This window comes from Aureococcus anophagefferens (assembly GCF_000186865.1).
Source record: "Aureococcus anophagefferens unplaced genomic scaffold AURANscaffold_11, whole genome shotgun sequence".
NCBI lineage: Eukaryota > Pelagophyceae > Pelagomonadales > Pelagomonadaceae > Aureococcus > Aureococcus anophagefferens.
The window spans coordinates 770,530-784,537 of NW_008705571.1; the positions used below are offsets into that span (position 1 = coordinate 770,530).

Here is a 14,008-nt window from a genome sequence, read left to right on the forward strand (position 1 = left end):
AAGGTTAGTTTTACCCTACTGATGAACGGTTGTCGCGACAGTAATCTAACTTAGTACGAGAGGAACCGTTGGTTCAGATATTTGGTCATTGCGGTTAGCTGAACAGCTAGTGCCGCGAAGCTACCATCTGTAGGATTATGACTGAACGCCTCTAAGTCAGAATCCATGCTGGAAAGCGACGATATTCACCTCTCCCGATGTTACACGCATCACGATAGGCTTCGGCCGAGCATCATACTCCATCGCAATTTCGAATGTTGGGAGGGATAAATCCTTTGTAGACGACTTAAATATGGAACGGGGTATTGTAAGCATGAGAGTAGGCTTTGTCCTACGATCTGCTGAGATTCAGCCTCTTGTTCCGGCGATTTGTTAATGTGAAAGCAGACAGCGAGCTTCTGTGCGCCCTCTTCCGAGAGTCGAGCTGCACGTCGATCCATCTCTTTCGCGCTCCCCCCCAATCAAACCAAACACACAAAACCAATACAGCTCCAATTGGAGCGAACCAACCCAACCCAAAATCAAAATCCATGCCTTTTTGTGCGGGTTTCTCTTCTGCGTCTCCCGACGCAACACTCTACTCCAGAAGACCTTTAACTGTAACACCAAGCCGCTTTCGTGCGGGTTTTATCTTCATAGTCATCGACTACTCGGACGACTACTACTACGACTCCATCGACTCCCACCACTTCTCTGAAAACGCCCGAGTCCAAATCGTGCGGGTTTCTCGGCTACCATTGCCAAGTACCCCCAAGTACCCTACACTGGACACTTTGACGCCCGAATACGCCCGCTTCCTCGCGCCGTAAAACGCCGCTCGCCGTCCGCCGCGCCTCCCCCCGCCCCCGCCGGGACTCCCTCTGCTCGACCGACGCACAAACCCGCGCGCGCGCGCGCGCCCGTCGCCGCGCGCGTCCGCGAATACGGCCTTTTCTCCCGCCTTCGCGCGCGCGCCGCCGCCCCTCCCCGACGCCACTCGTCCGTCGCGCCGCCCACGCCCCGCGACGACGCCGCGCACGGCCCGCTCGCGACGCGCCGCGACCCGTCGCGCCCGCGTTGCGCGCCGCCGAGGCCTCGCGGCACCGTGCCTGCACGCTGAAGTCGAGCTCCAGGCCTTGGCGGCACCGCGCCTCGCCTGGCGAAGCGACGCCGTGCGCGCGCGCCGACGACCTCCAGACGCCGCGCGACGTGCCGCGCGGCTCGCGCGAAGGCGTCGCGCGGCACACCCATCGACGCGGCCCGCCGCGCGGACGCACTCGCGCCTCGGCGACGCGCTCCAAGCGCTGCGGCAGCGCTGCGACGCTCTCAGCACTGCGTCTCGCCCATGGCCGCGCTGCTCGACGAATTGCCGACGTGGACCGACCCGCCGCTGCATCGCCGAGGCCTCTGGTCGTCGAAGGACGCCGAGGACCACGCCGCGCTTCGCGCGAAGTACGAAAACTGGCGCCGCGGCGCGAGCGGGTCGGCGAACGTCCCGCGCAAACTCCACCAGATCTGGCTCGGGCCCAAGCCGCCGCCGGACGCGCACGCGGCCGCCTGGCGCGCGCTCCATCCGGACTGGGAGTACAAGCTGTGGCGCGACGCGGACGTCGCCGCGCTCGGCCTCGAGAACGCCGCCGCGTTCTCGGCCGCGACCAACTGGGGCGAGGCGTCGGACATCGCGCGCTACGAGATCCTGCTGCGCTTCGGCGGCGTCTACGCGGACATGGACTTTGAGCCGCTCCGGCCCCTCGACGCGCTCCGCGAGGCCGCGGACTTTTTCGTCGGCTTCTCGAACGTCGGCGCCGTCGAGATCAACAACGGCCTCATCGGCGCGGCGCCCGGGCACGCGCTCCTCGCGGCCCTCGTGGAGCGCGTCGCCGCGGCGCGCGTCCAGCGCCCGAAGCCGCCGCCGACGGACCTCCTGGCCGCGATCGCCGCGAGCGGCTTCCTCGACGACGCCGGGCCGCTCGCGAAGACCCTGTCCCAGGCCGACGCGGACTGGACCATCGAGCACACGGGGCCGGGCCTGATCACGCGCACCTTCTGCGAGCTGCACGGGCCCATGCCCCGCGCCGTGTGCCTGCCCTACGAGATCTTCTACGCCAAGTCGAACGCGGCGCCCGCGGCCTCCGACGCGTCGCCCTTTTCCTACGCGGTCCACCACTGGGCCAAGTCCTGGCAGGAGTGTCCGCGGTAAATTTAGAGCCCCAGGAGGTCCCGCGCGTGCGGGCCGAGGGCCAAGTGCCTCCGCCGTACATCTTTTAAATAGGCGGGACGTCTAGGTGGCGGCGAGCTTCGCCCAGCGGTCGAGCCTGAGGTGCGAGCCCAAAAAGAACGCGTCCGACGTCGACGCCGCGGCGCGCGGCGACTTGAGCGGGAAGCTGCGGTCGTCGCGCACGGCCCGCTCGCGACGCGCGCCGCGACCCGTCGCGCCCGCGTTAACGCCCGCGTCGTTCAGCATGTTGCACTCCGCACTGTTGAACTTCACTTTGCCAGCTCGATCTCCACAGTGTGACGCGCGCCGCGGCGCTTGGCTGCGATGGACGAGCCGCGCAGGCACCAATTGGACCTCCAGAAGGATGGCAAGACGGTGGGCGCTGCCGCGCGCTCCGACGGACACGGCGACGCACCGGCGCTCGTCGTCGAGCCCGCAGAACGGCGACATCAGCTCGACCTCCAGAAGGACGGCGAGACCGTGAGCGAGACGCCGAACCGCGACCGCCACCAGCTCCTCCTCCTCGCGACGGCGGCGGGCAACGCGCTCGAGTGGTACGATTTTGCCCTCTTCGGATTCTTGGCGCCGGAACTGTCGAAGTTGTTCTTCGCTCCCGGCGATCCGAACTCGCGCCTTCTCGAGACCTTCATGGTCTTCGGCGCGGCGTTCCTCGTGCGGCCCGTCGGCGGGCTCGTCGTCGGCGCGTTCAGCGACGCGTACGGGCGGCGCGCGGCGCTGCAGCTGTCCGTCGCGTCGATGGCGGGCGCGACGGCGGCCATCGGGCTGCTGCCGACGTACGCGGCCGCGGGGTCGCTCGCGACGTGCCTTTTGGTCGCGTGCCGCGTCGTCCAGGGCCTGAGCGTCGCCGGCCAGCTCACGGGCGCACTGGTCTTCCTCGTGGAGTCCGCGCCGGCGGGGCACGAGAACCTCTTCGGGTCGTTCGCGTTCGCGTCGGGCAACGCGGGCACGATGCTCGGCGGCGTCGCCGTGTCGCTCGCCAAGGAGCGCTTCGACGCGCGCGCGCTCGCGGACTACGGCTGGCGCTACCCGTTCCTGCTGTCCGCGGTCCTGGGCGTCGGCGGCTACTACGTCCAGTCGCTCGTCGACGAGTCGCCCGAGTTTCTGGAGATCCAAAGCGAATCGCGCGAGAAGGCCGCGGCGGCCGACGGCCACGCGGACAACGCGGCGGCCGACGCGCTCCGGCGGTCCGGCCCCAAGGTCGCGGCCGTCGCGGCCGTGTGCCTGCTGTCGCCCGCGGCGTTCTACAGCACGTACATCTTCGCGCCGGCCTACTACGGCATGGGCGGCGACTCGAGCGTGCTCGCGACGCGCGCGCTCTTCCTGTCGTGCCTCCTCGTGCCCGTCTGCGGCGCGTGGCTCGACGTGCGGTCCGCGACGCACGGCCCGGGCCAGCGGTGGCTCTTCCTGGGCAACGCGGCGCTCCTCCTCTTGTTCGCGTCGCCCTTCGTCTTCGCGTCCTTCGCGGCGGAGAACAGCCTCCTCGCGCAGCTCGGCCTCCTCGTCGCGACGCTGGGCCACAGCGCGTACAACGCGGCGCTCGCCGCGTGGCTCGTCGGCGCGTTCGCGCCGGGCTCGCGGGGCATGATCCTCGGCGTCGTCTGGAACGTCGCCGCGGCCTTCGTGGGCGGCACGTCGCCCGTGCTCTGCATGGAGCTGATCCGGGTCACGGGCAGCGAGGTCGCGCCGGGCTGCTACGTCTCCGCGCTCGCGGCCGTCGCGCTCGTCGGCCTCCACCGGCTCCGCCGGGCCGAGGAGGCGGGCCTCGTCCAGTAAAGCCTAGTTCGTCGTGCCAGTGCCTCGTCCAGCAAGAGTCTAGAGTTCGTCGTGCCTCGTCCAGTAAAGCCCCGTTCCAGTAAGAAGCCTAGTTCGTTACCTTGGGCTTCGCGCAGGTCGACGCGACGGTCGCGAAGTCGCGGTCGAAGGCGGCCGCGCTCGGGAGCGGGAGCGGTCCGAAGGGCACGGACGGCCCCGGGATCTTCACGTCCGGGGCGATGCCGACGCCCTGGATCGCCGTGCCCGCGGGCGTGAGGTACTGGGCGACGGTGACGACGAGGCCGCTGGAGTCGGCGAGGCCGAAGACGGCCTGGATCTTGCCCTTGCCGTAGGACCGGTCGCCCGCGACGACGGCCGCGCAGTTGTCGCGGAGCGCGCCGGAGAAGATCTCCGACGCGGACGCGGAGCCGCCGTCGAGCCAGAGCTCGACGTCGTGGGCCTGGTTCCGGGAGAAGGCCAGCGTCGACGGCGGCTTGGCCTTGAAGGTCTCCTTGCGCTCGCGGTCCGCGTTCTGCGCGTCGACGCGCTCGACGACGGTGACGACGGGCGTCCCCTCGTTGAGAAACAGCGACGCGGCCGTGATCGCCGACTGGAACGCGCCGCCGGGGTTGCCGCGCAGGTCCAGCACGTAGCGCGTCGCGCCCTGGCGCTCGAGGTCCGCGAGCGCCTCCGCGAGCCGCTCGCCGCTCCGCGCGTTGAACTCGCGGAGCCGCACGTAGCCGAGGCGGTTGTCGCCATCGTAGAGCGTCCGGCCGATCGGGTCCGCGATGTCCGGGATGTCGCGCTTCAGCGCGAGGGGCCGCGGCGCCGCGTCGCCGTCGGACACGACGCCGAACGTCGCGACCTTCTTGTCCTCGCTCTTGTCGATGACCTCGAGCAGCTCGAAGGAGCTCAGGCCCGCCGTCTTGACGCCGTTGAGCGTGTCGACGATGTCGCCCTGCTTGACGGCGCCGCTCTTGGCCGCCGACGAGCCCGGCAGGGGCGGCGACCTGTGTGCAAATCAACCAGTGAGCTGGGACGTCGGGGCCAAACTTCAGAATTCTCTAGCTCGGTCAAATCGAAGTCGATTCGGCTGATTTTTGGACGAATCGATTGCTCTCAGCGAAGTCTCGAAGCACGGCGGAAGTGCTCGTGTCAAAGCATTCGCATACGCGCACATTGAAGTCGGATTGAAGATTTGATTTGCACACCGAGCGGCGACACGACCTTGGCGCGGCCGTCTGCCCCTGGCGACAGGATCAGCCCGACGCCGAGGATGTCGAAGCGCGCAACGGCGGCGTAGCCCGCCGGGTCCAGGAGCCGCGTGTACTTGTCGGCGCCGAGCGCCTTGAGCGCCTCGCCTCGAAACCTTAAGGCCGAGCCCGGATTCTTCTCCGCGGCCGCGCCGAACGTCTCGCGTGCCGCGAGCCACTCGGGCCGTCGCCTCGCAGCACCGTCATAATAATACTTTTCGAGCAGGTCCACCGTTTCTTCGACGAGCGCGCGGCCATCAGTAGCGGGCGTCGCCAGCGCCGCCGACGGGAGCGCGACGATGTTCACCGCGGCCAGGCACGCGCACGCGGTCTTCAGGCACTGCTTCGCGACGACCTCGAGCGTTTGCGGCGCGGCGTTGGCCCGCTGCGGCGCGCTGGGCTCGCGCTGCGGCGTTTGCAGGCGCTGCGGCCGCAGCGCTGAAGCCGTCGCGACGCATAGCGCGGCAAAGAGGACCTTGAGCACGGACATGCTCGCCTAGGACTCCGCGGCGTCCCCCGGAGGCGACTCCGCGACCTCCGCCGCCTGCGAGCTCTCCGCCGACCAGATGGTGAACCTAAGGAGCGAGGGCGTCGACGTCGCGCGTCCTCGGGGCGTGCGGGAAATGGGGGTGCGGCGGGGGCGGCGGGGGCGGCGACGGTGACGGCGGCGGCGGGGGGCGAGGCCGCGACGGCGGGGGGCGACGGCGACAGAGTGACGGCGACGGCGGCGCTGAGGCCGAGCCCGGCGCTTCGCTCGGCGCGGAGCCCGCCGGCCGGGGCCGCAGCGACGGCGCGGTTGCCCGCACGATGTCCACAGCCACGAGTCGGGACCGTGGAGCACCGCGCGGCGGTCCCGTCCGCAGCTGCCGACCGCGCGCGCCGTCGCCGGGCGCGACCGCGACGGAGAGCAGTCTCCGCGCGGCCGCGTCCCGAAACGCGGCACACACGCGAAAGCAGCCCCGCCGTCATCTTTCACGTCGCCGCAAATCCCCGCACACCGTCAGCGTCGCGCGCGTCGCGGGAGGAGGAGAGCAGCGCGTCGCTCACCTTGGTAGAGCAGCGAGAGCCGAGACAGCGATTTATCGCGTGCCCTGGCCTCTTGATGCCGTCGCAGGACACGAGGACGACTCGGCAGATCGCGGAGCTGAGTCGAAGTCAAGCCAGATAGTCAAGCCGGTTCAACGTTGCCCCTCAAGTTGCCCCTCGAAGCCGAGCTCCGTGATGACGGAGGGGTCGTCGAGCTGGAAGGCGGAGGCGTCGTCGTCGGCGGCGGGCGCGGCGAAGGTGTGGGGCGACTTGGAGCGCTGGGGCGAGATGGACGCGCGCGGGCGGTGGAGCGGCGTCGCGTCGATCGCGTCGGGCAGGTCCGTGGGCGACGGGGGCCGCCAGCTCACGGTCGCGAGGAGCGGGTCGTCGTCGACGGACGTCGGCGACTCGCCGGCGTCGCGCTTCGGCGCCGGCGCGGGCCGGTCCGCGCCGACGCCGAAGCCCGCCGCGGGCCGGTCCGCGCCGACGCCGAAGCCCGCGAAGGTGGGGAACGACTCGCGGTAGACGGCGTAGGCCTGGGACTCGGCGACGCGCTCGAAGAAGACGCGGCGCATGGGGTCGCGGGCGATGGACTCGTCGAGGCGCAGGTTCGTCGACCGCCGCGCCCAGAGCGCGGACGCGCGCGGGTCGCCCGCCTCGAGGAAGCCGCCGCGGACGAGCGACCGCGAGCACTCGACGCTCCCGCCGCGCCGGCCCGCCGGGGGGGGCTCCGCCGCGTCCTCGTCGTCGCCGTCGTCGAACTCCTCGCGCATCAGGTTCGCGAACTCGACGGACTCGCGGCCGCGGACCGACTCGGCGAGGCGGCTCCGCCGCGCGGGGTTCGCGGCCTGGGTCGACTCGAACTTGAGGGCGACCGTCGCGAGCTTGGCGACGTGGCGGCAGACGACGCGCGCCGCGTGGCCCGCGGCGTCGCGCGCGCGCGGCGCGTCCGGCGCGTCCGCGCCGCGCGCGGCCTCGACGAGCGGCGCGAGCGCGTCCGCGAGCGCGTCCGCGTGGGGCAGCTCCAGCAGGTCCGCGTCGTGGGGGTGGAAGCAGAGGCCCCCGTCGTCGGCGTCGAGGACGAAGAAGCCCGGCTTCGGCAACCGCTCCGCGATGCACCGCGCCCACGTCTCCGTCCGCGGCGCGCCCACGAGGAAGGGCACGGGCGCCTCGAGGAGCGCGTGGAGCTGGGCCGGGAGCACGGGCACGAGGGGGCCGACCCAGAGCAGGGGCCGCGCGAGCGCCGCGAGGCCGAGCACCGCGGCCGCGCCCCGCGCCGGGTCGCGCGAGATGACGACGACCTGCATCTCGCAGAGCGCGCCCGCGAGCGCGCGCAGCAGCGTGTGGAGCGGCAGCAGCCGCAGCAGCCGGGGCACGGCCCAGTGCGCCGTCGCGTCGACGGCCGCGTACTCCGCGGCCGTCCACGCCATGTGCGGCGCGACGGCGTCCGGCAGGTCCACGGGCCGCGCGCCCCGGAGGAAGTCGAGGCCCGTCGTCGCCGCGGGCCGCACGCCGCGGCGCGGCTCCGCGGCCGGGTCCGCGGCGAAGGCCGCGGGCATGCCCGGCTTCGGCGCCTCGACGGCCGCGTAGCGGCCGAAGACGCGGCGGAGCGCGAGGTGGCGGTCCCGCGAACGGCGCGCGACGGCCAGCGCGTCGCGGAGCACGGCCGCGTGGAGGTCGAGGAGCGGGAGCCGCGTGAGGAGGCACGTCGCGCGCGGCACGGCGAAGGAGCCCGACGCCGTGGCGCGCGACGCCCACTCGACGACGCAGACGCCGTAGACGAGCGACTGCGACTGGCCCGCGGCGGCCGCCGCCGCGGGGCCGTCGTCGGGCAGGGAGAGCTGGAAGACGAAGGCGTCGTCGTCGCCGTCGGGCTTGGACCGCTCGACGCGGACGCCGTTGGGGAAGCAGAAGGGCAGCACCTCGCCCGCGAGCTCGCCGGGCTCGCGCCGCGGGTAGCTCCAGAGCAGCTGGGGCGTCACGGCGCCGGGCTCCGTCGCGTGGAGGCAGTCCTTCGGCGGCGCCTCCTTGTCCGTCGCCGGCTTCTTGCCTACCACGCACGACGGTGACGATTTTTCCACCCCGAATCTCTCGAACATCGTCGCGGCCGCGGGACGCCGCGTCCCGCCCGTGCGCTTGAGCATCTTCGCCGCGAGGCGCCGCGCGGACGCCTTCCAGCGCTGCGACATCGTGCGCCGCGGGTGCGCCGCCGTCTCCTTGCCGTCGATCTTCGCGAGGGCCGCGAGCTTGTCGAGGTCCCAGGTCTCGGGGACGCCGACCTCGAGCGCGCGCTCGAAGAGCGGCGCGGCCGCGGGCGGCTTCGGCGGCGCCGGCGGGGCCCACGCGTCCCGCGCGGCCGCCCAGGCCGCCGCGGAGTCGCTGCGCGGCGCCGCGCGCTCCGCGAGCACGCGCACGGACAGCGAGAAGCGCGCGTCGTAGACGCGCTTCTTGTGCGTCTGCACGTTCGCGGTGCAGAACTCCAGCAGCGGCAGCGCGGCGCGGCGGTCGCCCGCGAGGAGCTGGTCGCGCAGGTCCGGCGTCGGGTCGAGGCCGAGGACGCGCAGGAGCGCGATCTGGTCGTCGACGTCGCCGGAGACGGAGCCGTCGATCTCCTGCAGCACGTCGGCGAGGAGGGCCCGGAGCCGCGGGCCCGACGTCTTGAGGTCCTGCGGCGTCGCGGTCTTGTTGATCTTCGCGAGCGCCGCGGCGAGGGCCGCCTCGGGCTGCGCCATCCCCTTCTGCGCTCGCAGGCGAGGCGTCTGTTTGAGCGCGCCGTCAACCGGCAAGAGATAAGCGGGCTGCTTCCTTGAATGACGGATGGTTCAACTTCTTGTTCATCTTTAGCCTCCGCTAGCTGGCTATGGTGCCAGCAGCTCTTGCGTGCTTGCGAAACGCTCTCGCGTCTTTGCGCCACGCGCGAAGAGCCATGCGCGATGCGTAGCTTACTGCTCATCACCCCCATCGCAGCCATGCGCTACGCCGTCCTGTCGCACAACATCATGGACGGCCTGCATATCGACCGGCTCCTGCCGCGCTACGCGCGGCAGGCGCGCCGCCTCGAGCGCTTCGGCGGCCTGGGCCTCTTCTGCGTGCAGGAGAACGCGCGCTTCGGCGCGCTCGACGCGGCGGACCGCATCGCCCACGCGCTCGCGCGCGCCGGCGGCGGCCAACGATGGGCCGTCGCGCGGTGCGCCGAGGACCCGCGGCTAGCGACTGTCGTCGACGCGCGGCGCTGGCGCGTGCGGCGCGGCGCGGGCGTCGCGCTGCCCGTGCTCGACGCGCTGTCGCCCCTGGAGCGCACCTACATCCGCGGCGGCGCGCCGGAGCAAAAGTACGCGCAGACGACGTCGCTCGCGCCCCGGGACGGCGGCCCGCCGCTCGCCGTCGTCAACGTGCACCTCGACGCGGCGGGCGACAACGCGCACCGCGCGCGCCAGGCCGCCGTCGCCGCCGCCGCCGTCGGCGGCGGCCGCGTCCTCGCGGCGGGCGACACGAACTGCTTCGCGGCGTCGCGCGCCGCGCACGCGGCCGCGCTCGACGACGTCCTCGCGCCGCTCCGAGCGCTCGGCGCCGAGGACGCGCACGCGGCCGCGCCGGCGGACACGCACTGGTTCGCGCGGACGACGGAGGCCGGCGTCGGCCACCGGCTCGCGCGCGCGCTCGGCGCGCTCGGCGTCGACGCGCCGCGGCGCTACGACGTCATCGCCGCGACCGCGCGGCCCGTCGCCGCGGGCTACCTGCGCACGCCCGAGTCGGACCACGACGCCGTTTGGGCGGCGTTTGCAGGTTGAAGCGGCGTTTAACCTATCCCGCCGGCGGGATATGTTCGTGATATTTACGGCGCGCGCTGGCATGTGAAGACCGGTCCCCACCTAGCTTACCTTCTTCTACTAGTAGCCAGATCCCCACCACTCTCTTCGAAGGAGAGAGAGGCGTGGTCTTTACTTGCCGGAGGCACGCACACTCGGCGTCGACGCGCCGCGGCGCTAGGGCCGTTGCGTAGCTTCATCGACTCGGATATGTCGTCAACGCAACGTGAAAAACGCGATTTACAGTGGGATTTCTCTATAGCACCTTGCCGTCAATCGACGCCAGAGGGGTCGTCGATCGGCGCCGATTGTACCGCTTTTTTTACCGCCGGACGGCCTAACGCACCGGCTCGTCGGAAACGACAAACATTTATGGGTAGCGCCACCGAGTGCGTCGGCGTCCTAGTCGGCCGCGCGGGCCGCGGCCGCGGGGTTGTTCGCGGCGTCTCGGGCATATGTGATGCGGCGGGCGCGCGTCACGGTGCGGCCCGCGCGTGGCGCGGCCTGCGGGGCGAGGCCGCTGGTCTGGCGGTGCGACTTGTACTGCTTCTTCAGCGCGGGGATCTTCGCGAAGTCGCCGTCGCGGCCGATCTCCCGGAGGGCGCGCATGATGTCCAAGGAGCGCTGCATGTAGTTGCGCTGGTTCGAGATGGGCACGGACGCGAGGGACAGCGGGAACTGGCGCTTGAGCCCCGTGATGGTGTAGTCGCAGAGCTCGCGCGTCTTCCGCTTCGCGTCGTTCCAGTACTGCTCGACCCACTGGAGGTCGCGGTCCGTCCGCCGGGGCCCCCGTCGGGGCCGGCGCGGGCGCGGCAGGCGAGCCGCTCCGTGCCCTGCGCGACGTGGTAGCGCCGCGACGCCAGGCGTCCTGCGCCGACTCGTTGCCGAGCAGCTCTGCCGCGTTTCGCCGCTTCCGCCGCTTCGGCGACGGCGGCTCGGTCTCCTTCGCCTCCGCCGCCGCGGGCGTCGGCTCGTCGTCCTTCGCCTCTGCCGCGAGCATCGGCTCGTCGGCGTCGGCCATGGCCGAGCCCCGCGGGCGGGGGCGCTGCCTCAGGCGGGCGACGATGTTACGCACTCCGCCCGGGGTCGCCACAGACTTTACGGACACAAGATCACTGCGCCGCAGACTTTGGCGCCGAGCGCTGCGACAGCGCCGTGGCCAGCCCACAGGACGCGAGATGCTGCAAATTAGTGATGCGTGCGACGAATATATTACATCCGAGTCCGGTAGGAAATAATGCCGAGCAGGATGCGCTGGGATCCGCCTTGCGCACGCGGCACAAAGGCGCGAGCGAACGATCACTGGATCTGCGGTCTATGAGCGCTCCCAGAGAGAGTAGAAGCGCTCCGCACGGCCTAATATAGTCTACAAACGATGCTGGAACCGCAGACGCGTGCACCGCTGCGTTTTCGACGGACGCGCGCGCGTTCAAATCTCGAGAGGCGCACGAGCGCACGTGGCCGACGAGCGCGTTGCATACCCTTGGGAGGGCGCGCGCACACCTTCGCCCCACCCGCAACCCCCTCATACACGCTCAGTTTCGGGGATCATATCATGCGCGTCTTTGAAGGCTTAGGACGACGCGCAGACAATGTCGCGCGCGAATTCCTCGCGCGCACAGCCGTCCCACGACATGCTGAAGGCATTCGAACAAGCGGTGCCACAACCTGACTGAGTGATATGACTCTGAGTGCTCACTTAGTGCTGCGAGACGCTAAAGTCTGCGGCCGACCTGCTAAAGTCTGTGGCGCCCCCAGGCGGTTACGCACTCGCTCGGAGAGAAGAAAGAATCTCTGTGGGTTTGATTGAACATTCAACAATCTTCGGTTCTTCCGCTTGAACCCAGACCGCGGCACGGCGTCCCCAGAGGCGCGCCACGTCTCGGAGACAGAAGAGTCGCTAAAGGAACACCTCCTGGGGACATTCGCAGAGCGGTTCTTTGGTCCCGGCGTGTATTAAGAAAATGCGACCTTCGACACCTCGCCGCGCGTCGCCATCGAGTCCGCAGAGCTCCAGCCCGCAACCATCCGTCGCGGCTCGCCGAGACGCGTCCAGCGCACCCTCCCGGGACATTCGCCGAGGGGGGCGTGCGGCGCGGCGGTATTAAGAAAACTCGACCCCGGCGCTGGGTTATAGAGAAATCCCACTGTATTAATTGTATCTGCGTTCAGGCAGACGGCAGCTATGGGGAGCAGCTAGGCCGGCGTACGTTCATATAACCCATCCGCGGCCCCATCCGGTTTTGGGCTTCCCGCCGCGCCACCGGACCGCGCTGGGGCCGACCGCCGCCCGCGCGGCGCCAAACCATGAGCGACCCGTCGACGCCGCCACCGCGGCGCAAGTCGCTGCTCGAGCCCCTCTTCGACTTCTTCCTTGGGCGGCGGCGGTCGTCGGCCCGGTCGCAGAGCCAGGTCTTCGTCGAGCCCGACGCCGCATTCCCGGCGCCCGCGCCGGCCGCGGGCGAGCGGGACGACGCCGCGCCGCCGCCCGTGTCCGCGGCCGCGGCGCCCGAGGCCCAGGCTCCGCGGCGCGTGTCGCTGCCCGACGAGGAGCCGCGGGCGAGCCGCAGGTCGCGGTCCTTCGACGACGACCGGAACCGGAGACCGTCGCTGAAATCGCTCGGGAGCAACTCGCGCGAGATGGTACAGACGCTCTACGACATCCTCGACCACGGCGACGATGGGGGGGACTTCCACGCCTACCTCAAGTCGAAGCACGCCGAGGAGCTCGTCGACTTCTTCAGAGAGTCCTGCGCAGCGTCCCGCGGCCGTGACAATTGTCGAGAAATCGTTACCGACGCACCCGGTAGGTTCCGCGCCTTCGCGAGCCGCGACCGCAAGTCCTCCAACGAGGAGAAGCGCGTCTGGGCCTTCCGCCTCTACGACACGTACCTCGTCGACGGTGCGAAGCGCAGCGTGAACCTCGGCGAGAACGCGGCGGCGATCCGCTTCCACATCCACAAGGAGTTCGCCGCGGGCAACTTCGCGCCCGCGGTGCTCGAGCCCGCCGTCGACTCGTGCCTCTACCTCGTCGCCATGGGCGACCTGCACAAGTTCGCGCGGCTCCAGCGGACGCGCTACGGTGAGGACGACCTCGAAGCCGGCGACGACACGCGCAAGCTGTCCCTGCGGAACGTGACGCGCGCGAACTTCATGCAGGCGCTCGACGCGTACGGCTAGAATTAACATGTATGTGTGACGTGTGCGCGTCGCCGGGAACGCCGGGAACGCCGCCCAGACGGCGTCGTGGTCCGACTCGGGCGTGCGCCGCGGCAGGTCCGAGTCGCCGTGGGCTCTTTCACGAGCGCCTCGCGCACTCGCGAGCCCGCGCCAGGGTAAGAAACCGCAGCGGTCCGCAAATACGACCGAACAGTGGCAGGCGCGGGTTCGCGGGCCGGTCTCAGGCCGGACCCGTAGCTTGCGAGCTCGAGGGCCGTTGCGTTTTAGTTGTCGTTCATGATGAATGCAGTGCGCGCAGATCGTCGCGCGGCGGAGTTGGTGCGCTCTTGGCTTGGCAGCCCTCGTAGCGTCTCTCGACGGCGCATCGCGTGAAGAGCGTCGCCGTGTCGTCCTGGTGGTGCGGGTACGCGTGCCTCGTCGACGGCGGCGCGTCGCACATCTCGAAGGAGCAGCCCGTCTCCGCGTTGGACACGTTGACGCAGTACCAGTCGCAGCCCGGCGTCGTGGCCGAGCGATCCTCGATTCCGGGCAGCGGCTCACGGCGGCTCGCGGCGGCCGCGGCGCGGCGCGCGCGGGCGACGGAACGTTAGCGCGCGCGCGTGTGCCTCTCGGAGCTGCCCATTGCCCATTGCGCCTTTTGCCGTCATGATGAATCAGCAGCCGCCTTGCTTCGTGCCGCCGCACCGGACCTTCAAAGGGCGCCGATGCGTAAGGTGCGCGCGATACCGGCGTGGCGGCTCGACGCCCTGCGATCAGTATCACCCGTGCGA

At 70.4% G+C, this 14,008-nt stretch overlaps 5 protein-coding genes across 5 annotated transcripts; 2 read left to right on the forward strand and 3 right to left on the reverse strand.

Annotated features, from left to right (window-relative positions):
• Positions 1–2,716: 2,716 nt before the first annotated feature.
• AURANDRAFT_7400 (hypothetical protein) lies at positions 2,717–3,172 on the forward strand (the record flags this gene model as incomplete). The annotated part of the gene is made up of 1 exon (XM_009039264.1): positions 2,717–3,172. A coding segment is annotated over one exon (456 nt), but the record flags the coding sequence as incomplete, so codon positions are not given.
• A 1,000-nt stretch (positions 3,173–4,172) lies between these two features.
• On the reverse strand, positions 4,173–5,323 carry AURANDRAFT_12100 (hypothetical protein; the record flags this gene model as incomplete). Its single annotated transcript, XM_009039483.1, has 2 exons — positions 4,173–4,980; positions 5,193–5,323. Coding segments are annotated over 2 exons (939 nt in total), but the record flags the coding sequence as incomplete, so codon positions are not given.
• A 1,078-nt stretch (positions 5,324–6,401) lies between these two features.
• AURANDRAFT_64705 (hypothetical protein) lies at positions 6,402–8,981 on the reverse strand (the record flags this gene model as incomplete). The annotated part of the gene is made up of 2 exons (XM_009039482.1): positions 6,402–8,299; positions 8,366–8,981. 2 exons carry the CDS (start codon positions 8,979–8,981, stop codon positions 6,402–6,404), a joined length of 2,514 nt encoding a protein of 837 aa, XP_009037730.1.
• Positions 8,982–10,460: 1,479 nt separating this feature from the next.
• Positions 10,461–11,079, reverse strand: AURANDRAFT_64706 (hypothetical protein; the record flags this gene model as incomplete). The annotated part of the gene is made up of 2 exons (XM_009039481.1): positions 10,461–10,891; positions 10,917–11,079. The coding sequence occupies 2 exons, from the start codon at positions 11,077–11,079 to the stop codon at positions 10,461–10,463; spliced, it is 594 nt and encodes a 197-aa protein (XP_009037729.1).
• A 1,286-nt stretch (positions 11,080–12,365) lies between these two features.
• AURANDRAFT_64707 (hypothetical protein) lies at positions 12,366–13,238 on the forward strand (the record flags this gene model as incomplete). The annotated part of the gene is made up of 2 exons (XM_009039354.1): positions 12,366–12,805; positions 12,869–13,238. The coding sequence occupies 2 exons, from the start codon at positions 12,366–12,368 to the stop codon at positions 13,236–13,238; spliced, it is 810 nt and encodes a 269-aa protein (XP_009037602.1).
• Between the last annotated feature and the right edge of the window lie 770 nt (positions 13,239–14,008).